Source organism: Labrus bergylta, chromosome 12 (assembly GCF_963930695.1).
Source record: "Labrus bergylta chromosome 12, fLabBer1.1, whole genome shotgun sequence".
Classification (NCBI taxonomy): Eukaryota; Metazoa; Chordata; class Actinopteri; order Labriformes; family Labridae; genus Labrus; species Labrus bergylta.
Window position 1 is genome coordinate 27,069,444 of NC_089206.1, and position 27,679 is coordinate 27,097,122.

The window sequence follows — 27,679 nt, forward strand, 5'->3', positions numbered from 1 at the left end:
GTTCTGTTTGTGTACACATAAACTGAATCAGGGTATAATAAAAACAGTCAACGAATGGGAACCATTCCACTTCTTTCATGTAGAGGCCAAAAGTGGAGAGAATAATGGAGGCATGGAGGTCCAGAGGGAAAGAGACAGAGAGAGAGAGAGAGAGAGAGAGAGAGAGAGAGAGAGAGAGAGAGAGAAATGAGATGTGGGGAGAAAAGTCTGTGATTGTCACACATTAAGACAAAATACACTGAATGTTTCTTAGAAATACACCGTAAAAATGATCTCATTGTTAATGTCTTTAATTTATATTTGTTATATTTGTATACTGTATATATTGTAATCATTTGTTGATCAAAATGTTTCTGTACTGATTTGGCAGTGTGGATTGTTTATCTGTCATGCCAATAAAGCTCATTTGAATTGAATTGAATTGAGAGAGCGATGAAAAGGGATCTAGCTCAGAATACACAAAGAATGCACTTTTTGGATAAAAAAATAACGAGTGTCAAAGGTCAGCTGTTTTTGGCCCTGACAGGAAGCTCCTGTGCTGCTGTTTTTGCTACAGTTTGGCTTCCGTCTGGAACATGATAGCCACTCTTCAAAAGTGATTAATGACAAATGATGGTGCATTCAGGAAAGCTTTTTTTTTTTCTATGTCCAGTAATGGTTCCCTGATGCAGTCATTCCCACAGAGCCCAGTGAGAGCAGAGCTGAGACGATCAGATAAGATTAGAGACCACGTTCCCCCTTATCTACAAATACCACAAAATGACAGGAACATGGACCACCCTTAAAGGATCCCCACTCTGTGGCCCTCTGAGAAGAGCATGCTGGCTGTCAGTCGGTACAGCATAGAAGAATGTGGGTTTAAACACAATAACGAACACACTGGTAGAACGAATATACAAATTAAACAATGAAAACTGATGCTAAAGTCGGTTTCTCTATGTTAGAGAATGCCAGGGCTGAAAATGAAAGAAAAAATTAGAAACAATAGAAGTAGCAAAAAAAAAACACACAACTGCAACAGAAAGCCACAACACACTCATCCCTTTGGTGACCCTTTGTGTAATGTGGGCTGCCAGCTGTAGACTCACACAGAAGGAATGCTGTGAGGTTTTTTTTTTTTTTTTTTTTTTTTTTTAGCTTGATCAAAGAAAAATGCAACAGCGTCAACATTTGGCTCTGAACTGCGATGGACTGGAGAAACTGGTTGCGTGTCCATCTCTTTAAACCAAAAGGCACTTTGACTGACAGCGTGTACTGGATTCATTCATTTGAACTCGGGCACTAGTTAGAATACCTCACAGGCTGCACTGATAAGAATCTTGTGGATGTCAAGAGAATAACGGTGAAGGAGAGAAAATGGCACTGCGAGTGGTTTTAACACCCTGTGGGAAAAAGCTGCACACAAGCTGGAACACTATAAACAGCCTATAAATACTGTATGTTCCCATACATAGAGGTTTAAAGCCAACACAGAGCTGAGATACGAGTAGACTATGACTATCTATCTCCCTTTGTTGGCTGGCTGCCTTGCTGAGTGGGTGGATGGCTTGTTTGACTGCAGTCTGTCTGTCTGTCTGTCTGCTTTGCCTACCTGTTAGGCTCTCTGATAGCGTGCGTGTCAGTCTGACACATGAGGGTATTGATTTGATGCGGCAGAGTTATGAAAAGGCAGCACTGTTGATGGCCTTGCTGTGAACTTGAGACTGTCTGGAGAACCATCAGCATGTCCGTCTGGCTAAATGTGCAACATTACACTGTATACTCACAAACAAATTCAAAAGGGAAATCTTTGTTTTTATTTCATGTGAAGCATGTAGCTCTGCAACTTTCAGCTATTGTGTGAATTTGTAACATGAATATTAACTCAGCCTCATTAAGGACATTCGACATATGTTGGGCGTGAACCTGACCAGCTGACAATATGCGTGCTGCCTCAGGGTTTAAGGCTTCTTGTAACTGATTCCATGAGAACATTCTAGTCTTAAAATGTTATTGTAGACTGCAGGGAAAAAAATATTTTAAAAAATCAGTTGAGTGAGTTTAAATCAGCCTCCCCTCCCTGTCATAAAGAATGGTTAAACCACATGGTTTCTTGTCTATATCTTGAAGAAATTCAGTACACGCTGACGCACACACACCTTTATGGAGCCTTTATTGAGTATATTAAGAACGAGAGACATCAAAGTTGGAACTGATTGTATTTAAATGCTTTGTATTGCACTGTGGTGTACTCTGCTACCTTGTACTCTCCCTCAGCATTGTCTTATTGTGATTTCCCAGACACTTCACCTGACCATCAATACACTTAGAGACATTGCAATCAGAATTTGGACCAACATGGACTCATGCTTCTTTTTTTTGTTATAACGTGGCAGTTTGACTTTTTTTGTTGTTGCTGTATTTGTCTCTTATGTCTGCGCAGAAACTGACCTGTAGCCATACAGAAACCCATACTTTCATTATTGATTTGTTTCTAAAATCTTAAAAAAAGATTAAGGTTACAAAAGAGCATTTCACCATTTGAAGATTTAATGGAAAGCACATTATCGGATCACAACTATTTTATTTCTGAAAAAGTGGCATTTAAAGATTTTTAGAAAACTGAAAGACAAGATGAGAGAGTAGAGGATGATGTCATTTCACTGCTTAAACTGGGATTCTATATGAAAACTAAAACAAATAACAGAGGATTTAATGCAAAGGGATATTACACAGAGGCATGTAACATTCCTCATTAAGTCCCATCATGAATGTGTATACTTCATGTGAATCTCCTCGCATGTTAGCATGTTTACGTCTGCTGTATGTTTGTCTCATCCCTCGCCTCAGATGGTATGTGAATGCGTGTATGAGTGTCCTCCAGTTCTAACCTTGCGTGGGTTCTGCGTTATGTCATCCAGACTAGTAGACAGCAGGTTATCTTTCATGGCCACGTACAGACGCCTCCGGTCTTCGTCAGGCAGCAGAGAATGCAGGTCTCCCGCCACTAGGGGCAGCGTCAGCAGGCGGCCATTATGGACCAACTCTGAAAAGGAGAAAAGATTAATTTTTTGACATTCATCTTTCAAATATTTGACCATGTAAGATCACGTATAACCTTTAAGGTCTCAAACAATCTCATCCTGCTTTCTCTTAACAGTCAAAAATAACATTCATTGTGAATCTTCACTGCGAAGTATAAACAAAGGCTGTTTTGACATCTTGCTGTGACTCACTTCATCTGACACCTTCACCTTTTCGCCAGATGTTTTCAGGCGTAACAACAAACCAATAAAGGAATAGTCGTTTGTTTCTGAGAGTCTAGGTCATGAATAAAAGATCAGCGTTCATTTCATCCAGCTAAAACCTCCACACGGGACTTTAAGAGGACTGCTGCCAGTTTCTATTTCTTAGGTCTTTGTTTGTTTTCCAGATGACTTACAAAAAATGCTGTCAATAGTAGTTACATACATTACCAAACAAGCAATACATCCAACTGAATAGTACTCATAATGACATTTGATTGGCTTGTTTATTTATGCGGCTTTTGCAAAAAAGTAAATGATAAATTAAATTCCCCTTGCATGTCTGTGTTGAGTTGGAGCCAGGAGTCCATTAGCTTAGCTTAGCATAAATAATGGTAGAGGGGAAAATACTTAAAGTGTGTTTTTCCAAGGTTCAAACATAAGCCCTGGGGTGCCAGTAGCATAGAGGTTAGGGCGCGCACCCCATGTGCAGCAACCCAGGTTTGAATCCGACCTGTGGCTCCTTTGCCACACGTCATTCCCCACTCTCTCTCTCTCTCTGTCTCTCTGTCTCTCTCTTTCTCTCTCTCTCAGTTACTGACACTGTCCAATCACATATCTCTTTTTATAAAATAAGCCCTTCTACGCCTGCATTGCCGACTTACACAAACTGAGGTACATTGTTAGACTGGGAGTCATGAAAGTCAAGCCAGCAGTTTTCCTCTCCATCCATTCTTTGTGTTAACTTTGAGTCATCTGATGTACTCCTCTATGTGTCTCCAGAGGGTGGAGATTAGTGGAGTTTGTCCCAAGGTTACATTTATGCAAAACAAAGCATCGGCATTCTTATTTGATTTCATTTATTTAACATGGATATGCAGTAACATTGGAGCTGTAACATCTGACTATGCTCAAGTCCCAGATGCACTGCTCTCAGTGTTTCTAGGAAAATGCTAATTTGCAACACGGGAGGCTTTTAGAAATAACAAAGAGATATAAAGAAAGAAGAGAAGCAAATCTAAACAGTTCTATGAATACAGTGTGGTTGTGAATTCAAAAACAGATACGATACGGATAGATTAAGGGACAATAGTTAATACAAATGAATATTTTTCTTTAATTAATTGATTAAAAAACAATAAATAATGAGGACCCACTGCAGACAAATGGTAAAGCATTAGTTACAGAGGATCTGTGTGTTGAGGCCAGTTATGAAGCTTTTTTCTTTTAACAACAAACAGATAAACTGACACATTGGACAAACACAAACATTTTTCCCACACTTGTTTTGTCTTGCAGCTTCGCTCCTCTTATCAGACTCGACACTCGAGCTCAACAAAAGAAATGTATCTTTTGTGAATAAACAAACGCAGACACACACACTTACACACACACAACGCCCTTATCTGGATCAGATCTGCAGACAGATGCATGATAACAAACATTTCTGATGAGAAGAAGCAGCCTTGCAGATGAAATGAAACTGTTGCAAAACACAATCTTGGAGAGCTTGGAGCAAACTGCACGTATATGTCTGCCTTGTGTTAACTTTCATATTTTTATTAAGCCGAGTGTTTTTTAGGGAGTTGGCATCAGCTCCTGAAGCTAAAAGCATAAACATATAGGCTTTAAAGCAGCAGCAGCAGGCATGGCTTCACACGTTGGCAGCTCTAAATAGCAGCGAGAGGCAGAAAAATGTTTACACTTCAAAACCCAGAAAATTGGACCTATGATGTTGATTAATTGCACCCAGCATACTCTTGTTTAGCAACCTTGCTGTTCTGGACTACTACCTACCAAAGAAATCAGGAGGCAGAGGACACAAAAAGCATACCTTGGTAGAAATGAGATAGAAGCCTTTGGGACGATCTGAATCATAGCTGAATTGATAATGAACATAGATTGTTGCTCAGTGCTGCTTAAAGCCCCAAACACTGGCTCAATCAGGGGAAGAATTAAAGGAGATAATAGTGATTTATCATCTTTAGTTTTGGCAGCACACTCAACTCAATTTGATTAAAGGAAGGATCATGTATAGTTTTGAAGCTGTGAGAAATCAGGTAGTTCATTTTTTCTTTTGCTGTGATGGATAACCCTGTGAAACACACAGCAGGTGGATGGGTATGTACCAAGGTCGACCAAGTATTTTAAGGCATAAAAAAGGCATTGTAAGGACTTAAAAGTTCCTCTGTAACGGCCTGTGTATATGTCTATCAGATTTCATTTAGAGATGCACCAATTTGGAAAATCAGGACCGATTGAAATTACAATTTAACTGATTGCCGATTCAGATACCGATGTTTCTGTGTAGGTTTTCAGTCATCCAGGTCATGATAAATCAAAGCTTGATCCAAAGGCAACTGGACTTGGTTGAAGAACTTGAAAGATGTTTCTCCTCTTCTCCGAAAGGCTTCTTCAGTTCTAAACTAACTGATGGAAGGAGCTAGAAATATTGAAGTCTGACAATGAAAACATGAAAGATTGTTTAAAAAGTTAACTTCATGTGCCCAGTAAGAACAAACTCTCCTCTGAATCAGCAGTTAGGGGTACTAGATGCCAGCATTAAGTTGATTTGGCACAACATCGGCTTCCAACATTGGTTCATGCCACATTATTTGTATCCCTAATTTCAATGCAATGGTAAAGTTCAAACATGATGAACTTCTTTTGAACTGACACATTTGTCACAGTCTGCTCAGCCAGTTTGAGCTTTTATTTGACATTTAAATAAAAAAGATATCGTGATAGGTCAACACTTTCCTGCTGTATGACTTATAAAAGGGTTACTAAACAAAAAAAGATAATAAAGAGACATAACCTCTGCTTTGCCCCACAGATTTACAACCTCACAGAACCTCACATTTCACAGAAATCTATCCATGAAAACATGAATCTGTTTGCTGACGTCACTGTGTCTGCACAGACTTTGTTTCCCCAACACATGATAATTATCTAAACTGCAGCTCAGTCAGTGATCACTTACTCTAAACACCTTAAACACTCTGCTTCATCTGTTCATTATATGCTGTACACCTTGTTAGTTGGCTGTGGATTTATAGGGAAAAACATGTTTTGAGAAGAGTTAAGAGATGTTGAGATTTTTAAGATGAATGAGATATGTACAGGAACAAATAATGAGAGGAAGAGTGAGTGTAACAAACACAGACAAAGTGGGACTGTTGAGGTGAAGGAGAGTGATGTGAAAGACAAAGAAAGAAATGATACGAGATTTCTGTGAATGATCCTAAAATGACTGTTTGTTTTCACACAAACAGCTCCTCCTGGAAATATCAGGAGCTTTTAAAAGTTTTGTCAAAGTGTGAAAGAAGTGTTGGTCTGACTTTGAGAAATAGTATGATTTATAACTCTTCCCTTTAAGAGTCACACACTTGGACACTGAACTATTAACCGGGACATATTTATCTAACCCTGAAATTGTGCAATCTGTCTGCAACCGGTCAAATTTTGTTCATAACGATCCTTATTAATATTGATATCTGTTTAACACAGCTCTCATTGTGTACATTCATAATGTAAATATTGTTTTATCTTGTTACATATCTTATACTAGTCCTACTTGGTTCTAATTGCTTATTTTATTGCTTATTTTATTATCTCTATTCTATTTAATTTTTACATCCTTAAATTATTTTTATATTTCCTACTGCTGTATTGTGTTAAGAGCAATGGTAACAACCGAATTTCCCCCTTTTCTGATTCTGATTCAATCAGATTAGCATGTATTTTAAAAGTCCAGTTTAAGTCAAATTTAGTCTAACACAATAAATCAATCTTTTTCAACATCATGTAAATGTACTGACTGTATGGTTCAGGGTTGGCCCACCTCTGGACATCTGCAGGGGGTTACATTGAGGTAAGAAGGGGGGCCTGAAACACACCTCAAGGAATAATATGGATTTTCACACTTTAGTAGTTAAAAATGGCTCTAATGGAATGCGTACATGCACGCTTGCTTACACATCCACATGATTTGCAGAATTTCATACTGAGCCAGATCAAACACCAGATAAAAAGGTAAAGTTCATCATGCATCATTAAAGCAGCGATTTATTTTATAGGCACATGAATCAGATTTGTCTGGACTCAGGCCAAATCCATGAAAACATGGTGGGATGACAGGTTTCCACAACTCTGCCCAATTAACAAGCTGCATGCTGTGAGCCCATGTGACGTCTGTTTACAGGTGCTGGCTGGCATGTGGGATTCAAACAGAACCAAATATTGGGAGTCAACCTTTCAGGACCAAACTTGCTAAAGAAACTGCGAGGGAAGGAGGGATTTGTTGAGTTGGATCTTTATATTGCATTGCTGAATGTGTTGAAGGTGTTTTCCATCTGTATTCAGTGTGCAGATAAACCTCAAAGTCATCGTGAGAGACTAACATAACAAAGGCGGGTAAAATCAAAAGAGGAGGAGGAGAAGGAGATGGGGTTAGAGGAGCGTCAGGGAGACAGGATGAGGAAAAAATGACAAGGCAAAGTGACAATGAGATGAAAACTGTCTGATGGGCGAAGACAGCTCCGAGATGAGAATAGAAAAAATGTCAAAACATGACAGGATGATAGACAGATGAGGGGGGAAGGAGGAGGGAGGAGGGGTAGGAAGAGGGAGAAAGAGGGTAAAAGAAATCCTGATAGAAGAAATTAATAAACATTGATGGAGGACGATGAGGATGAGCGGGGAGAGGAGGGATGGGAAAAGACAGGTGGGGGTTGGACAGGAAAGGTCGATAAGGGTGGAAGCTAGAGCTTCTGTAAAAATCATGTTGCTATGACGGGATGTGGGGGGGATGATGGACTTATGGGGGAATTGAGGGAGAAGTGGAGTGATGATGTAAGGGAGAGTGTGAGGGGAAAATTGTAAGGTAATAACAGGGAAAATGATGGATATAAAGGTGGACTGAGGAGGAGGAGGAGAGGACAGGAAAGAGAAAGGCGAGATGAGAGTGAGAGGGAAAATGATATGAAGACAGGGTTAAAAATGATGATTGGGTGGATGATGGGTGAGGTAAAGAGCAGGAAGAGGAGAGGAGGAGAAAATAATGACAGAGAGGGAGAGAAACATGAAAGGCAGAGACTAATGGAGGCAGAGGAAAAAAAGCTGAGAAATCAGGACGAAGAATAAGTTGAGAAGGGGGGGGAAGCAGACGAAAATGAAAGGAACCACAACATGCTGACAGTCGGGAGAAAACACAAGAAATAGATGAGCAGGAGGGGAAACGGCGATAGAAAAAGAGAGGAGAAGACATGACTCAGTGGAAATGGAGAAATAATGTGAAACAGAGAAGCAGTCGCAGTAGGAGAGGGAAGTTCAGCAGACTAGCAGCACAAAGGAGAAAGTTACACTGCAGCTCAGCAGGAAATCTGCTTATTAGCCATTGGGGACTTTGTTAATATTCAGAAAACGGTCAGAGAGGTAAAATTGTTTTTTCGCTTCCCACTGATATCGGCTTCATTAATCCCAGTGGGAGCATCAGCAGAGCTATGAATTCAAGATAAGCGTTCTTCTGTTGTCTTGTCGAATGGTTTTTCAATCATTCGGCCTCCGTTTTTTAAAGACATTCTAACTGAAGATCTGTTCCAAACTAATCGTGTTACGCTCCCAGAATGCAGACATGCTAATGGTACCTACAGCCTCTAAATGTACTATGGGATGTAGAGCCTTCTGTTATCTGGCCCCTCTCTTTTGGAATCATCTAGCAGTCGGGGTCCGGGAGGCAGACACACTGTACCTTTAAGAAAAGACTTAAAACTTTCCTTTTTGGATAAAGCTTATAGTTAGGGCGGGCACAGGTATGGAGCAGCTCCTAGTTATGCTGCTATAGGCTTATACTACTGATAACTGACTGGCACCTTAAGCTCCTCTCTCTCTCTCACTATCTGAAAAACTTAGATACTAGCCACCAACTTTCCCGAGAGCTCCTGATCTCTTAAGACTTGTAGGTTCCTCAGGAATGTTGTTTGAGACCCCCACTCCTCTCTGTTTGTCCTGACCCTTCTTCCTGCATATTATCCCATCTCCCCCTATCCCATTTTTCGTTTGTAACATAACAATGAGTAAGGTCTTTTACCTGCTCTTTTGTAAAGTGTCTTAAAGAGTTAACATTTGTTATGAATTGGCGCTACACAAATACAGATTGATTGGTGTTGCAGAAGTGGAAACCTGGAAAGTTTACAAAGGATAATAACTTAGCTCTGTGTCTGCCACATAGTTGTGGTTCAGTCTTGCCAATTGCTTGTTTGTTTGTCTTTCAGAGTCACCACATCCCAAAAACATTTCAGCAGCAAGAATTTTACGACTAATAGGAACCCCCAATCATTTTTCTGTGACCTACAAAATGTGCCAAAAACCTGATTTTCAAATGAATGGACCATTGTTATAACGCTCCATTATTCAATCTTACAATACCTCCATGTTTGTTTATGTACAGTACTTGGCCTGGTTGGCTCATTATCAGTTCATGGACAGCATTCATTAGCAAGGGTAAATTATCTTAGGGTAACATGTACAGAGAATGACTGATATATTGTTAATGTGTGTTAATGCAAAGAAGGATCTGTTAGTGATATAAGCAATAATCAAAGTGTTTCAGTACGAGAGTCAAATCATTCAACGACAAACAATTATTATTTTTCATGGCAAAGCAACTGTCCCAACTTCAGTTTCACTTTTAAGTAAGTGCCGTGAAATGTTAACAGAAGTTCCATTTTGTTCTCTGCTTGTCTACACTTCTAGGCATTATGTTCAATTGTCAAACAGATAAAATCCTTATCAATTTTGGAAATAGACAAAGTCCAGTTTTTCGTCATTCCCTTGAAAATGTTGTCACTGTTCATGTTCATTCCAGTCATTCATTTACTTTTTTTCCGATGTTGAGACAACAACTTCACGACTTGTACTTATTTTAAATGCAAAACATGTCTGCCTCTCCTCTTGATGAGGAATCTAACTCTGGTAGAATTCATGCCCTGCAGGCCTCCAGCACTTCATCTGAATTACAGTGAGGGTGCCACAAGAACGGCATGACCTCGCTTAATTCAATAAAGGGAGGAGCCTCAGCCTAACTGAATGTGAAACCACCTCTGCAGTGGAAACATCAGCAGCATTCAGCATCTGTTACTGTCATGAGATCTTATTGGGTCAGACGGGTTTAAAAAAAAATCCAGCTTGCATCCTCTTTTTGGAGTGCTTTAAATCAGCATTATGGCGAGAGGGAAGTGAGAGCAGCTGTTTAAACAAACACACATTCATACTTCAGAAGAGATAGAGTTCAATTGACAAACACAAACACATTTAGATTTAGCATCCACACAAACTCATAATTATTCCACGCCTTGGTAACAACTGTGCCTCGCTTTGTTAGTCCTGCACACCTTAAGACATGCAGAGAATTTTGGAAAAAATGTTTGCCTCGGTCAAATTTCTCCCATCTTGACCTCACAACTGTGTATGCCTCTTATTCAGGTTGAAAAAAAAACACAACACACACATTCTTTTTTTAGCGTGCACGCGCACACACACACATCCCTGACTCAGTCGGGAAACAGCAGCTGCACCCACCCCACCCTTACTCATGGGACAGTTGCCTTGGAAACAGCAACCATGCCGGCATAATTTGCGAGGGGCTGTGTGTGTGGTGTGGCTAGGGGTCTCTATTGGCCTCACCTCCTCCCCCCCCCCCTTTACACACACACTCTATCTCTCTCTCTCACACACACACACACACAGAAAGATGAACAACTTGGCCCACACCTCTCACCACACATCGGCTGAACCACGGAGGGCAGTTTGGAATAATGGAGTGTTTTTCCAAGACATCAAAGCTGTTAACCTAATGGGAGGGCACACACAGACACGCACACACACACGCACACACATTTTCATTCATACAATCAATCACACACAGTTTCAGGTATTTAGGACACAAAAAGCATCATCTGTGCCCCACAGCCCACCTACTGTATCTGTCACAGTGAACATTCAACAGAATATGAACAAACGCCTGCCAAGACTAAATTTAATCTTCAACCATTTTTAACCAAACAGTCAGCTGAGGTGGACCAGTTTCAGCGCCGTCTACAATAAATTCTCAATGATTTCTTCGTTCAGAACAAAAGTGAAAAGCTTGAGAGGTTTGTGATGATTGCATTGATCTAAAAATCTGTTCTCCAACCATTCAGCCTTTTAAGAAACTCTGAATTATAATAGATTTTCTTTAATGACTCTCAGCTCAAAAAAAGCTGCCAAATTGCACTGGAACAATTACGATGGAAGAAAAGGCAGCTGTCATGTTGTCATGTGGCTCAGACAGAGGACATAAAGGGCAGAAAAGTTTGTCAGAGGAACATCAGAAGCCACTTGATAATGTGGAAAGAACTCAATGAAATGCAAAGGGTGACTTTACAGACTATGAAGAGGCTGGGTAGCATTTCATTATTTTCCATTGATATATTCCCACTATCCTTCTTATTTCTTCAATATTTCATTTGACACAAACAGGCCTGTACCGTCCGAATTTAATGAATTGATTTGGCTGTTAAATACCGATCATCAATAACCTGTTTTTCAGTCACCCACCACACCTTAATCCTTTTACAATCTACAATAGACTCGTGTTCGACCTGTAAGATAAGTCAGAATTTTTTTCAGAACCCCAACTGCCGTTAAAAACTTTTTATCATTTGTGAACGAGTTTTGGTGTGTGGGATGAAGTTAGTGACAGCTTAACTTGCAGTTAACAAATCCCCTAAAATGAGAATCGGGGAAACACAGATTTCTTGTAAAGTTTTATTTTTGGTCTTTTTGTGCCTTTATTGTAGAGATAGGATACTGGACAGAGTCTGAAATCAGGGAGAGTGGGTAATGACATGCAGGAAAGGTGCCACAGGTTGGCTCAAATCTGGGCCGCCAGCTTGGAAGACCAGAGCCTCCGTACGTGGACATTGGTCTTGGTCTCCAGACCGGTCTCGAGACAACTTTTTGAAGGCCTCTGTCTCGTCTTGAATCCAAAGCATTTTTACTCGGTCTTGTCTCAGTCTCAGACTTGGCAGACTCCTGTCTTGGGTATGTTTTGGTCTTGGTTAGTTTGTCCTTGACTACTAACACTCGAGCACGCACTAACCACTAGGCCACCAGCACACCAGGAATCACAGATTTATAAACTGAAGCTGCCTCATTAACTGTTTCTACCTGCTTAAATCACTGCATTTGAGCTGGAAAGGGAAGACCTCTGTGTGTAAATCAGCTCTCAGTAAAAACCTCAATAAAAGGAGTCATTTTGAGTTTCTTTGAAGTTGTCATACCAAGGTGCATGTTACCCCCTCAATGCTTTAGGTACAATGATTCAGCTTTAAAACAAAACAGCAGCTATGCAAGTGGCAAAATCTTTTCAGACTCACGTTCTTCTCAACTGTTGATTCCTATAATAACTTGTACAATAAGTTTTTACAGCAGGAGAGACGTGTGGTTTTTAATTGTATCTCTGCAAAGGAATTTTAAAAAACATTTTTGCTTCTCTTGGATCTGGAGCCGCTGTGATCTGCAAGCAGGTATCATACATTTGTTTCATGTCTGTCATCACAAGTTCAACAGACTCCAAGTACAAACCCTGACCTTTAATAAAGAGAGCCTCTATTGAACCAAGTTATGAGCTTTAAAACCAAGTGAGTGACCTCATTCAGTCAGGTGATCTATAGAAGATAAAGATGAAAAAGTTAGAAGAGTATAGATTATTAAATAGGTATTAATAATGCCATAAAGACCTCCGTTGTTCAACAAAAGCAGCACAATCTGTTCAGTTTGCACACACAAACTTGCATGCACACACACACGCGCCTGCTAAGAGCAGCCATTCTTATCAGCATTAAGTCGACAGGGAGGTCAACGAGGGTCGTGACCTCTGATCCCAGCCAATTGGCCTCTGACTCCTGTCACAGCGAATCAAAGAGCGGAGAGTTAAGACGTAAAAGAACAGAAAACGCTGCGACATAATCCTACGGATGCAGGCACGCACACAGAGACACACACACACACTGAAAATGTCTGTGCGTGAATGGGTCCTTTATGTTAGTGCAAGAGCCTGCCTGTCTACATTTACCTCTGTGAGTGTCTGTTTTGTTTGAATACTGTTTGTGCAATCGTATGTGTCCATTGGTGTGTGTGTGTGTGTGTGTGTGTGTGTGTGTGTGTGTGTGTGTGTGTGTGTGTGTGTGTGTGTGTGTGTGTGTGTGTGTGTGTGTGTGTGTGTGTGTGTGTATGTCCGTGGTAGGTATTTTTATCCATGGTGAACATTAGATTAAAGGCTGCTGGTCATGGGAGCTCTGATGGACCTCGATGTGATTAGGGAAAATGTGTGGCGTGTGATACAGCTAAGAACATTCCTGCACTGCACCATACACACACACAAGCACACACATACACACACACATGCACACACAAGCACACATTTCCACAAACATGCACATGCACATAGCATTCTCATGAACACACACCAGCACATGAGCAGAGACTTCATTCAGGCAAACAATTAGCTTTGGTTTTGACAGTTTTTTTAAAATAAATCATAAGCACTGTAGGCATGATCTAATTTTCATGCCGTGCAGTACATAAAAAATGATGATAGAAAACAGTAACTTAATTACAAGCTAATTTAATCTTCATGAATACTTCAGAAGATAGCCAGCATTAAAGGCTACACAGTATGGAATCATTCAGTTACATTAAAATCTATCCAGCTCAGCTTAGACAGTATTTCCAGCATGGCGACCGCCAACAATGTGACTCCAAAGCCGCCTGCGATAACAGATGGGTGACATAACTCAGGCTTCTTCCATTAACATTTACACTCCATTAACAACACTCACTGAGGTTGTACTGATATTTAATGGTCAGTACAAGAGCAGTGTTACGAGTTTAATACCCCATATCACCTCAAATTTATGAGAGCAAATTCACTACACCTGATGAAACTTCTGACTTAATGCTTGATTTCGTATCCACACATTACTTTTCAACAGAGCCACTCAACTGACCCTGCTGCTGGGAGCAACAAGACAGCTGTTTATGTTTGTGTGTGTGTGTGTGTGTGTGTGTGTGTGTGTGTTTGACCTTGTTTTACCTTTCAACCCACCTTTCTGTACCCATGATCATTTCTCGTAAGATGACCAGAAGCTGCATGATTTGCATTATTTTACTCAAGAGCATTAAGAGAATTAAGCTCTATATCTATTGAGCAACATGATGTCGCTAACACCTTCTTTTCATTCGTTTATAAACGGGTGAATAATTCTTCACTGTGCTATCCTCTATCCTGAGCAGATACCGATATTAACTGACAGTAGAGATGATTTAGATGTGTCACTGTACAGTCAACTGTTGCATTGTTAGGAAATCGTGTCATTTGATGGTAAATCTAAAAAAGCACACTGTTGATAAATGAAAAAAGGAAGAATCCTTTTTTATTTTGAAGGCAAAACAGCTTCAGAATATGAACGTGTCAGTAAAGATTTCTGGTTGATCCTGTGTGCAATAAAAATATATATCCAGTGTTGTTCAATATGTCTGCTGGCTATGACTGTAAAGGTGGGGCTTGCAGCTGAGGTGCAGGGACTAGAGGAAAGTGGAGCGGTAAACTGTAGGCCCAGACTGCTAATTATCCATTAGGCATACGGCAGGGCTCAGCACTGCTTTCCCCTTAATCGTTAAGAAAATGTTTGCAAATGTTTTGTTATTTTCTGTACATTTGTCTGTCTGAATGTTTGCTTTGTGTTGGTCTATCATTCATCTCTCTCACTTCTCTCTGCCCCTCCCTCTATCCCACTTTCTGGGCCCCAACATGTCACAGCAGATGGCTGTCTACCAATGAGTCTGGTTCTGCTTGAGCATTCTGCCAGTGCCACTCTGTAAAGTGCTTTCTTATCAGTGGATTAATTTTGTGCAGATTAGACGTGCACTACATGTGAAATGTTATTAGAAATCTCTTGTGAATGCACAAACTAAAACATTTTTTGATTTCGTCAATGTGCTGGAGTTCTCTTTTTGAACATTGAAAAGTTGTCAAGAGGAAACTTTTCCAGCTGCCTGAAGGACTTGAAACACATATCATGTAAAATATGAGAATAGTCCTCTAAGGATAGAGTTTTGTGCTAGCAGAGTGAAATATAACTTTTGTATCAGATACAGAAAAGAAAGGATGATGAAAGAGTCAAGTCTTTCTTTCAATTGTCATCATACTCTTGGGACTGTGACGTTGTTTTGCTGCTGTTGTACAGTGACTTATTACTGTTTCTAAACCCAAACACACACACACACAGGCTACACTTATCATTAATCTATCCAATTATTACATCCTAGAACAATGTCCATGGGACAGTGTTTGTTGGCTCCCCAACATGTGTGTAGTTGTGTTTGTATGTCTGTCTTTTTCCGTCTGTTTGTCTACTCCTAAGGCCCTGGGGAACTTTAGCTGTCTGGTGCAACGTTCCCATTGGGAGGGTTTTTTTCGTTGGCTGTGCAACCAGAGGAGGGGGTGGGTGGTTGTTGGTGGCGGGGGGCGAGGAAACCGGGGCACATTTCCTGTGGAAATGGGGTTATCACTTCACCAATTACTGTTGCAATTACAACAGGAGGCCTGCGGAAGGCTGGGAACAAAGCCTATAGGCACACAGATGGGCACTCATGTGAAGTAATGCACAAATTCCTTTCTAACACACATGTCAACATGCATGCAGTTATAAAATGTCACAGTCCATCTTTCAGTCTGACCAGATCACACAGCACTACCTCCATGTCTTTCGGGATGGGTGTGGCTGGACGGTCATGTCAGATCAGGTGATCCATGGTGTATAAAGTCATAAGCCTCAGAAACTATATTTATTTGTCATCACTCACACACACAAGCTAATCTCTGCTCAGTAACTGTTCCACATGGACTGCAAAACTTCTAATACATTTACCCTTATAAGGGCCACACACATACACACAACACATACCACAGCAAAACGATATCCTAACACTCAACAAACTGCATCTGGACTGCGTCACAGACAGACCAGACCCACGTGGACAGCTTAACCTTCGACCTCAGCGTCTATGATTATTCATCATCATCAGACGGTTTGACCTGGGTCGCCATGCATCTGCAAACGAGTCCATTCTCTGTTTGCTTTTTATTGTAATTTTTTTTCGGCTTTTATTTATCCAAGAGAAGGTTCACTGAGAACCCTCATTGTTTTCTCTGCTTCACAACCACACAGTAACAAACAGTCTCGTGTGGGAGCCGCCCAGTACAGAACAATGTCATTGGTTAAGTGTTTTGGCCACAACTTCATGGATAAATCTTTTGGAAAAGAGCAAGGGCTCTAGCCTAGTTGTTTCTTAATCTTGAGCACCAAATATGTATGAGAAACACTAAGACTAAATACAGTGACAATGCAGACTCCTGTCAGCAGTCAATGGTGAGTTTCTTTAATCATGAAGGTAATCCAGTCTACACCAAGTATAGGTACGCTCTCACCACCCCAAAAACCACCTTTTAGGAACATCCTCCTTTGTAACAGAAATGTGGCATCATCATTAGTCTGGGTTAAAGTAACTTTTTTAATTTTCAGGAATGTTTTCAGGAGTTTAAACCATGTCCCTTTTCCTGAACAAAGACTCTGCTTCCTAAAAGGAGCAATAGGTAATTCTGACACACAGCATTTCAAATTGGTACCCCAGTCTAAATTCCAATCATTGGAGAGGTTGCCATGCCAGGCAGGTTGCCATGTCGTGGATTAAGTAGCTTCAGTGTTTAGCCAGCTCTGCATCAGTCATGAAACCTTTCTTCTTTTTTTGGTCGTGGAGCTTTTTAGAAAAATGCCCAGGTTTTTTAGATTGGGTAAAATCAATATCTGAACCAGTTAGCTTGCCACCTTCCGTCGCTGCAACACCTGTTGGTTTGCCGGGATAACTGGTCTCATATCTGGCAGGGTCGTCCAAAAAGGCTTTCTCTGGTCAAAACAAAAACAGACAATTCCGGTTCGGAATTGAAACTTTGGAGGACATACTGGCTGCTGCATTGTTTACAGAGAAGCAGCACTTCAACATAACATGTTTCCTTAATTTCTGATCATATAGTAAGGTCACTTTATGATTTAATTCAGTAGATATCTTACATATTGCTCCTTTAATCCAAGAAACACTTCTGCCAAAGGTCATTATTCCTTTTTTGTATTAAAATATATAAAAATTATATTATGTATTTAGTTGAGTAAGAAACCAACACAGATGAAACAATCAACTTCAGTGGCCTGCCCTGGTGAGAGATACTTAACAAAATAACTCCTGTGTTTCTTTCAAGACTAGTTGATACTCTGCAGCAAACCCATCAACATAAATTGAACTTAAACTGAGCTACAACAACACTTTGAGAGTTGACCCCTCAGAGTGAATTACTACTGCAGTCCTTAAATTGTCTGTTGCTAAAAACTTCTTGGCTCAGCCTCAAAGCATGTCAGACATATGGTATGCTTGGTGGACATTTGCTTTGGCAAATGGGCAATAACTATATCTCTTCATCTTAAAAATGGGCAACCATAAAGAGAAGTCGCTGTCCTGTGAAGGTAATGGATGGTCATGATGTCTACAGGGAGTTCAGATTCATATTTACAGTCAGCTTTGAGGGTTTACTTAATGACGAATCCCTAATTTAAAGTCTAGCCGGACGATAAAATGCTCCTATCTGTCCCTTTACATCCTCTCTGTTTTCTGATAAGTCCTGCTCTTTTAAACAGGAACAGGAAGTTTGACTTCCAGCCTTTTGTGGCCATTGTCTGATCTTTCCACCATTGACCAAAATAGGGAAGATCAAATTCTTGTGGCTTCTTCTTGTTTACGCAACCTTGGGAACCTCAGATCACCAACACCAGGGTTAAAGATCAGATTTGTCATATACATGTGACAACGTAGTACTCATCTGAAGTTTGACCCTAGAGACCATTTGTTAACCTTCTTTTAAGTTAGCTTGTACTCATTCGCTTTAAATCACTTTTTTCACAATCATTGTAGGAAATGGATATTTTATTTCTTTTAAATTTTTGTTTGGGGGCTTTTCTGCCTTTATTTAGATAGGACAGTGGATAGAGAGTTTGGGGAATGACATGTGGGAAAAGAGCCATGGGTCAGATTAAAACCTGGGCACCGCTAGGCCATCTGGCGAACGGAAAATGACATTTTATGAATGAGAATACACTATGTGTCATGTGTTTCCAGCCTCCTCTGGCCCTGAGCTAATGAGCTAACTACTGGTTACCTCCTTATTGCTGTTGATCCTGTGTACTTCAGGTTTCCAGCTGGTAAACAAGTGAAGTGTTCCTTTGTGATCAAGCTCCTTGATGCAGCTGTAGTGAGTAAGCTGAAAATAGAAACAAACCCCAAGAAGCTGAACAGGGTTACTTAAAGTTATACAACTCTTAAAACTTCAATGCCTCCAATTTATTTTTGTATTAGTTCTTAAAGAACTGCAGGCGACCTGACTCCGTTTTCAGTTTTTTCCTGGGGACTGCAAACTTTCCTTGTGCCTCTTGAAAAGTGATACAGGAAGGAAATGCTGACACACAGTAATAATCTGGGAGGAGAGGTGAGAATCATCTCCTTCTTTTTGACGGCAGGGAAGATTAGAGCAAATTAATACTTAAGGGAAACGGAAGAAATGTGATGCTTGGTTTTTCTGCTTAATTACAGGCTTCAGGCTAAAGATAGCCTCAAATATTAACACCAAAAACCCCCTCGAGGGTAAATCTACAGCATGTCCACTGTTGTCAGGGGCTGTTGTTGCCAAAACAGGGTCGTAATTAGACTCCTTTCTCTGTCTCTGTCCAGAGAGGGGAGAAGAGCCTTAAGCACAAGCGCCTTAATCAGGGGGCTTTTATGTCAAAGTAAGGACTGAAAGTTTTGCTGTAGAAAATTCTGAAAGTGAATTAAACTGCAGAGAGCCAAAGTCACAGCTAAACTTTATGTCCTCCCAAAATTGTATTTCGTACAATCTTTAAAAAGGTCCCCTTCTTGAGAAACTAATTGCGGTTCTTGAGGTTTTCCAAAGGGTGGGATAGAGAAACAGCTGTCGTTAGATTTCAATAATGACAGGCAACAGTTTCGCCACCATTGGGGGCTGCTTCCATTAAAATTAATAATAGAGAATAGCCTGATGCTGTGCCAGATAACGGTTTCAGTGAAATCCACATCTCAGCAACATCCTCAGCCCTGAGCCTGGAAAGCACTGGCCTAGATAGAAACAGATCTGAAAGAATAAATGAATAATGAAATATCTCCTGATTTTCAATATCACTGTGAAGTCTTTTGTGTTTTATTAGTATACAGAGAGAAAAGAAAGGTGAGGTTGGGGAACGAGGAGGAGGATGTACGACATACATTTGTACATGTTTCATAACTTGAAATCTCAACTTTGTAAAAAAATGCATGAACAGATCAAATACAACTTTGTTAATAATAAACAAACCGAGGTACAGCTGTAGAAAACTTCACCTAATCGTAGTTTCATCACATTTTCTCCTGGACTTGGAGAAAATAACAAGCACTTTGAATCCATGTGAATGAATCAACTGCCGAATTACAGACACCTGCTGTGTACATCTGGTGCTTGAAAAATTAAATTTCCTCCATCACATTAGTTCCAAAGAACTAGAATTGCTTTTATCTTATATCTACAAAATACATGTTTAGTCATTTCAGTGATGCATTGTCAGAAACACCAACCTGTGTTAGATTAGTGATGTGCATAATAAAGGTCGGATAAGTCGGCAGTATGCAGTATATACTGTTTGGATACGTAGTAGGCAGTACTTTAGTATGTGGTTTCAGACACAGCCATCCGCAGGTTGATATACCTGACTCCTTTTTAGAGCTATGTCTCCATTTTCTAGAAGAAAATACTGCCAAACCGTGCTGCTCCTTCCAGACGCTCTCCGTTTACTGTGCTTGTTTACATCTGGGTAGTAGAGCTATGAGCACTGGCCCATTAGCTACAGCTAGTCTATGGCTACAGCTCCAGCTAGTGGGTGGCTGTGTTGCAATTTGATCATTACTTGACCGGCGTCTAAGGCCAGAATATTAATAATTTGTTTAACTGACTAGTAATTCTATTACCTACTGGCAAGGATGATGACATTTAAAGCAGTCACCTCATCCCGTTTTCTGCTGGAGCAGCTGTTTTATGGCTACATACATTGGCTAAATTGTTTTGTAGCTGGGGTAACGTTCCCTTAGTGATTCATAAAGTCACAACATATGGATACAACTGAAATTAGATGAGGATGTTTCAAACTACAGCGGTTATTTGTTCAACACCAATTCTTCTCTAAAGAAATCTAAATAGATTTTTACAACCATGCACATGAGCAAACAAGCATCTGGACAATATTGAGCTAATCCACTGTGTAGTATAACTAAGCAATTTGCATGCTAATAGCGTGAAATTGGAAAGTACTCATTTACATTTACATTATAATCTGGGCATTAGTCCAGGATGAATGTGAGCAAAAAGCAGGGACAAGTTTAAATGTCTGGATCACAAACAACCCGCATTATAGGAGTTTAAGGTCAAATCCAACGTCTCTGCTCAAACAAACTCATATGCAGTTATAATACGATACTATTCTTCAGCTAAACGACATTAAAAATCTACAGCAAACCCATCTCACAAAGTGAATGCAGTATGAATAAACCATGAGTCCGTCTGTATGTGGGGGAAATAGATTCACACTGACTTAATAAACCATCCAAAGATCCTCTGAGACTTTGATGGATGAATCCTTATATTGTCATGTTACGACAACAGCTGCATATTTAACTATACAGCGGTTACAGACAATGTGTAAGTTTATGTTTGTGTGTATAGCAGTCTGAATCCAACGATAAATGTGTTAATGGCTGCTCTCAGGCTTGGTGGTTTGAATGTATGGAAAATCTCAAACTGCATACGACCTCCAACTTCTTATGTGAATGTACAGAATGTGTGTAGGTGTGTGTTCAGCCTCTGGTTTGTGCTTGTGTGACTGCCTTTTCATTTTAGTGTGTTCTTTAATGTGGAGCATCCTATGCCATCAGTTCATTATTTCTATTTGTCGTTTGCTAGCTGGCATGTTTAAGCAACTGTTTTCATGAAAATGCCTTCCTATGTGTTTGTGTTTGTGTATTTGCATGAATGTGTGTATGTGTTTTGGTGTGCTAATCTGTGTAGTACAGAGATGGTATCTTTATCGTCAAGAAAATCGCAAATGTCCACTTAAAGGCTCGGATAATGGACACATTACACTGTTGTGCGTGCGTGCGTGCGTGCGTGCGTGCGTGCGTGCGTGCGTGTGTTTAGCCCACCCCCTGTTTTCTTGGAAAACTTGGATAATTTTGTCATTAAAAGTAAGTTGAGGTTTAGGAGGTAATCAGGCATGTGTGTAAGTATTCAAAGCTGATTTTTTTTTCAGACACATGAAGATGTCCTGTCAGTCAGTCAGACCGATTGCACTAATCAGAACAATTCTCTCGGACAGTTTGAGGACCTCTCGGTCAGACCGTCATGGTCAGGATTAGTCGGCCAGTTCTGATGTCTAAGATTTCCACTACACCCGTGTCAAGAATAAAGTTCACAGCTGCTATAAATTCAGCAGATAGTAAAACATAACAGTGTCCCAGTTTTACTTTTATTTGTAACTTTATTCTAACATTAAACAGGATGTACAATTTGTACTTGTTACTGTTCTGCAGTAAGTGTACAAGGCATTGCAGTACTTGAGAAAAACATGAAAACATGATTTGGACAGATGTCACTGTTAAAGCTACTTTACATTAAGTGTATAGTTGTTATGTTGCAGGCCGGGGGACTTCATCCATCCTGATTTGTCAATAGAATGGTCAAAATGGATGCACCGATGAGCCTGAGATACGATGAGTTGCAGTCCCTGATATGGCTCAAGTTCCAAAGACTATGGATCCTACACTTCCCACTATGCAGCTTGTTAGAAACACCTTCCTCACCTGGTAAAAGCCAAATCAAGATAAATCATTGTTATGTGTAAAGTGTGTTTTGATAACCCATCTAAAGACAAAAAGAGAAAGGTCTTAAATTGTGCACTTAAATGAATTGACATTTGTCAACGTTTCACAGCTCAGTGTCCTCTTTGTCCTTCTTTTCATCTCTTCTCTGGCACAGCGGCCTCAGGGCTCATTGTTGTGTCACTGAGAGCCAGTGAATATGCCTCGCATTGTGAATATGCCTCGCATTGTGTTTCCTCACATTGTCACTGATTGTATGTTAAAACAGCAATGCCAGAAGCCCCAGTGGCCTAATGGATAAGGCACTGGCCTCCTAAGCCAGGGATTGTGGGTTCGAGTCCCATCTGGGGTGACATTTTCAACAAAGTACTATCCTATCTTCCTATCCTATGTTCAAAATGGTTCAATGGCATCACATCAGGGTAGGAGTGTTCTGAATTGATTACCAAATACCACTGCTCTCAGTACTTTACGGCAGCAGGTTGGACTAAGAGAGAGAGAGGTATTACTGCTGCCGGTTGATAGTGAGACCTTCGAAGACTGTAAAAAGTAGTTATGAACAACAGATTCTAGGCAAAGCAATTATTTTAGGAGTTGAAAGCTTTTTCCTTTCTGTTTGTAGTCCAAGTAGTACTGCCCAGAAGTGTTTCAGCAGCTTTTGACTGCACAGAAAAATACTGTGTGGACAGAAAAAGAGCTGAATGTAATCCCAGCTTCCATTGGCTGTCATCTCAATATGATTTACCTTTAATAATCTCTATTTTAAGAAATTTGCATTCAAATGCAACTATCATTGTATCCCAACTCCCTTCTCAAGTTGTTTGAGAAACTGCAAAGAATGACAATACACAGAAAATAAAGTCATGAGCAGAATTTCTCTGTATGTAAACAGTTAAAGAAAGCTCTGAAAGCCTCTCTGAGGTTATAGGCCTATCGTTGTCAGATAATAGCAAATGGGTTCCGAAATGATGGCCGAATTATGGCTCTGAAGAGCAGCCCACTTGATCACAAGTAACTATAGGTCCAAAAGCCCCACAGGGAGCCTTAATAGATGAGCTCTGTCAGTACTTTAAAGCTTTTGTGTTTCAAATTCTGGAACATTTTTCAGAAAATTGTCTTGTTTGCCTGTTCACAAATGGCACAATTGGTCAAGTCTGTTCGTGCTGCTGAGGAGAATCAATAAAACCAGACTACAAGAAGCAGAAATCAAAATAATCTTCACCTGACTTCACTGATTTAAAGAGCTACAGTTCATTGCAATACAGACACAACATGTACAAGTTTCATATTGTTGACTCACAAAACAAGAAGGACATTTTATCATTGCAGCCTTGATGTCACTGAAATCTCAGTCTGCAGGTCCAGAGGGTGGACTATTCATATCCATTGGTTATTTGTTAGGTTAACTACACATTCCTTCAAAATAACAGATAATGTTTCAAAGATTGAATTTGTTTTCTGGGATCCTTAAATTATTTTGTAATCTCTTTCACACCACTGTTTCTTTTTCTTTCAGCTGTGATCAGCTCCTCTATTTCTGTTGGACATTATATAGTCCTGGACATGTGTCCTCTGCAGTGCTCACTGACATCAGCCCAGTGTCAGTGAATGCACTTTATATTAACATGACACAATTTGAGCATCTGTATATATAGCTCAAATCAGTTTCAGCATAACGAGGAACTTCCCATTTCAGCTTGTTGGTTGAAATCAAATAGTCCTCTGCTGCTGGCAGGTGAAAGCTTTCATGTCAAAAAGCTTCATTTCACTTTGACGGATTTCAGAATGTGGTTTCAAATAGTTTTCAAAAGCACAGTGGTTGGAGCGGTTTCTCAGCCAGGAGAGGAAATAAAAGCGGCTAAATTATTGGTTCTAAGTCTGCAGAAGTATACATTGCACAGCCAAATTTCTTCTGAGTTTAAAAATCTTTTTCAGAGGGTTGACTAGCATTGGAATTGAAACAGCGCTTCAACAGTTTTACAGCTGTGTATCTCCTTTGTTTGCTGAGTTGATGAATTCATAAAATACTAACATTTTTTTCTGACATTCGTCTGATATCAGGTAGATTTTGAATAATCCATCCTTATTTTTTCTGCATCATCACTTTGATCACTGGGACATGTTGGGTTTGCGATACACAGCTTTTATATGATCCACTTTTCTGCAGAAATGGGTTGAAAACCGTCACTACAATGTCCGATGAGTGGATTATCAATGAGTTGTGAGCTTAATAGATGAAGGGGGGGGGAAATGTACAGGTTCTCTAAACGGACAAACAACCCCCGTATGTCAAAGTGTTTAAGTTGAACTGAAATCTTCTTGTAATTACAGCAGTTTCACAGAAGAAAAAAAATCTCCCACTGTCTGAGACAAAAAACCCTCTGTGTGGGGATGAGAAGGGAACTGACCACTGCATGGAGCTCCCACAGAGAGATAGAGAAAAAAAAGGAACAAATAGGACGGTGGACAAACATCACACATTTTATTTTTGTGTTTGATCTCTCTCTATGATGTAAAAATAAATCACACACACACAGAACTAAAACCTGTTGTTTAAAGACGTGATGATTCACATTAGCAGAACACACAACAAAGACTGAGGTGGGCAGAGATGCTGGAAGCACACACACACACACACACACACACACACACACACACACACACACACACACACACACACACACACACACACACACACACACACACACACGCTTCATCTTTAAAGTGAGTTAAACAGAAAAACGCACTTATGCAGCAATTCATTCAAGCGCTTTCAACCACATACACATACATTGTCAAGGACATACAGACACACACACGCACGCACGCACACACACACACACACACACACACACACACACACACACACACACACACTCCCAGCTACTTGAGAAGTGCTTTACATTTCCACATTCAGATTTCATTAGAGCTAGATTCCCACCTGGGAGAATCCAACAAGGTTCTCTCTCTCTCTCTCTCTCTCTCTCTCTCTCTCTCTCTCTCTACTTTCTAGGTCACGATTGGTCGACTTCAGCCTTATCACATCTACTTCACAAACCCTTTGTGTTCCGGCTTATGTAAGAATGTGTAATCGGTTGGTTTCTTATTCTACAGTGTGTCTGGTAAACATGATTAAAGGGAGAAGAGTTTATCTCACTGTAACTAAACTCAAAAGCTTTTCATTTGAGTTTGATGTAACTAGAGCTGAGAACGTAAAAGAAAGAATCTCGACTCCTGTGTTAATTATACGGTGCAGATGTCTGCTGTCTCATTGCAACAAAACACCAAACACATAGTTCAAATGTGTTTGTTGAGACTGACAGGGTTTAATGGCTCACTACATCTCAGAGAGCGTCACATACAGCGTCCATCAATTTGTCAGTATTTTCCCCACTGCATGGATTTTCCCACAGCGTTATAACAAACACCAACAACTATTAGCAGTTCATGCAGCGCCTCCTCAGTCTCTCAGAGGACCCTCGCCTCCAAACTCAACCATACATAATCACAATAGCAGGATTTACTGCGATCCTTGTTCAACGCTTGCATGTTGATCCAGCATGTGTTCATGCAACATGCTGCACGGTGGCTATTAACAAGTTCACGAAGCAACAGGCAGAAGAAATACATGATAATACCAATTCACAAGTCAGCTGTGATTACATATTGTACTTGAAAAGGAGAAACATTGCGTATCTTTCTGCAGGTTTTTCCTCTACCAACCGCTGCATGGATTTTACTGCGGTGCACTGATTGGCCCAGGGCCAGAGCAAAATTAATTTGGTGGTGATGAGGATCTGGGATTTCTGCCATCAGATAATCATTTCTTTGTTGGCCACAACTGAGGCTTACACACATGGACTATTGATTTTGAATCCTGACAGGGCGGTTTTGCTGTCGGGCAGTCACTTTGTGACAGGGAGTCTGCCTGCGGAAGTGAGGCCTAAATGAAGCTTGATAAATGTTTACAAAAGATTTTAATTTCACAGAAAACACATCTCGGGGCAAAAACATAGCCTCATGTGAAGTCTTCCCAATATAAGAGTGTTTTTTTATCTGATTTGGATTGCATGCATTGATATTAAAAACACTGACAATAAAAATGTTAACTAATGATAACCATTTTATCAGCCAGCTGATAATATCGGCCAATATTAGCATATCCAGTGTCTATCGGTATCGGCTAATCTTTATCGCAGTTATGTGCTGTTACTACTAGATTTATTCACCAGTCAAATAGCATTTAATTTGAGTAATGTTATAATAAACAAGCAGTTCTCTTTCACCAGCAGAGGGTGCTACATGGATTACAAAAAGCATTATCACTCTCCAGAGTGTCAAGCTGTGATACACGTACATGCGCAGTTACTCTCTTGTTGAATGACCATCTTGTCTTCATTATCTCTTCCACAAGTGTTTATAACTGCATTTGAGGGATCAACAAAATAAATGTATATTTATCTATATCTATCTCTACAGATCGAACATAGATCTAAGAAAGATATCGGCCGATATATCGCTATCAGATTTTTGTTCTCTTCCTTATATATCGGTATCGGCCCCAAAAACTCCCATATCGGTCTGGCCTTAATTTTAACCAATTTTAAAAAATTGTACATTATTTAATTTTTTCACAACAAAATTCTTATTTTTGTCCATTTATCTATAATGATAATGTTGTACTCACCAAGTCAAGACTTAGGATCTGGAAAAAACATCTAAATCTCTAAAAAAAAAAGTTCAGGGCAAAGAACTTGAGAAGTCTGAGGAAGTTTTTCAGGGTAAACGGAAAAAAAAAAAGATGAATAATTAAGTGCTTATCTAAACTCAACATCCATCTATACAGACAAGCCTCCTTGTTCAATTCTGCCCTACTCTACTTGGTCTAATGGTGTTTGCACATAGTTTTCCAGTCTAATAAGAAGAAATAAGTAACAGGTTGGCCTGTGTGTTGGCCTGTTCACAAACTGTCTTCTTGTGTTACTTTGCCTCGTCTGACATTGTTGTATAGACGTCACCTTGTTTCCAAATGTCAGTGATTACCAAGGCTGAGTAAAATGTTATCACATCTAAGAGAGATGATGGAAAAAGGAAGAAACATTTTCCAATAAGTTGTCTTATACACTTAACAGTCGCCCTTACAGTTATGTGCTCCATCCATTTCTGAATGCTGACTTTAGCAATACAGCTTCTGACATTATGACAGTGTTGGTGTGAAAAGATAACCACACACATTATGCTACTTCTGAAAAAGAGCACAGCGAGAGAGAGAGGAGAATGTGTGCTGGTGGTGGTGGGCAGGGAAACTTGACGACTGGAGGAAAATTAATTTTTTTAGAGTTGATTGCAGAGCTGGAGAAAGTGAGGCGGTGTCAGAGAGAAACAAAAAG

At 40.1% G+C, this 27,679-nt stretch overlaps 1 protein-coding gene and 1 non-coding gene across 3 annotated transcripts in view; one reads left to right on the plus strand and one right to left on the minus strand.

The window, feature by feature from the left end:
- Nucleotides 1-27,679, minus strand: part of sema3h (sema domain, immunoglobulin domain (Ig), short basic domain, secreted, (semaphorin) 3H) — a 64,759-nt gene that overhangs the window by 36,193 nt on the left and 887 nt on the right. For both annotated transcript variants that reach the window (XM_065961323.1, XM_065961322.1), the window contains exon 2: nucleotides 2,871-3,025. In XM_065961323.1, the coding sequence (XP_065817395.1) occupies nucleotides 2,871-3,025 (155 nt within the window). The remainder of the gene's footprint in view (nucleotides 1-2,870; nucleotides 3,026-27,679) is intronic.
- Nucleotides 22,569-22,641, plus strand: trnar-ccu (transfer RNA arginine (anticodon CCU)). The gene has a single exon. It is a non-coding gene; the product is annotated as a tRNA-Arg (tRNA).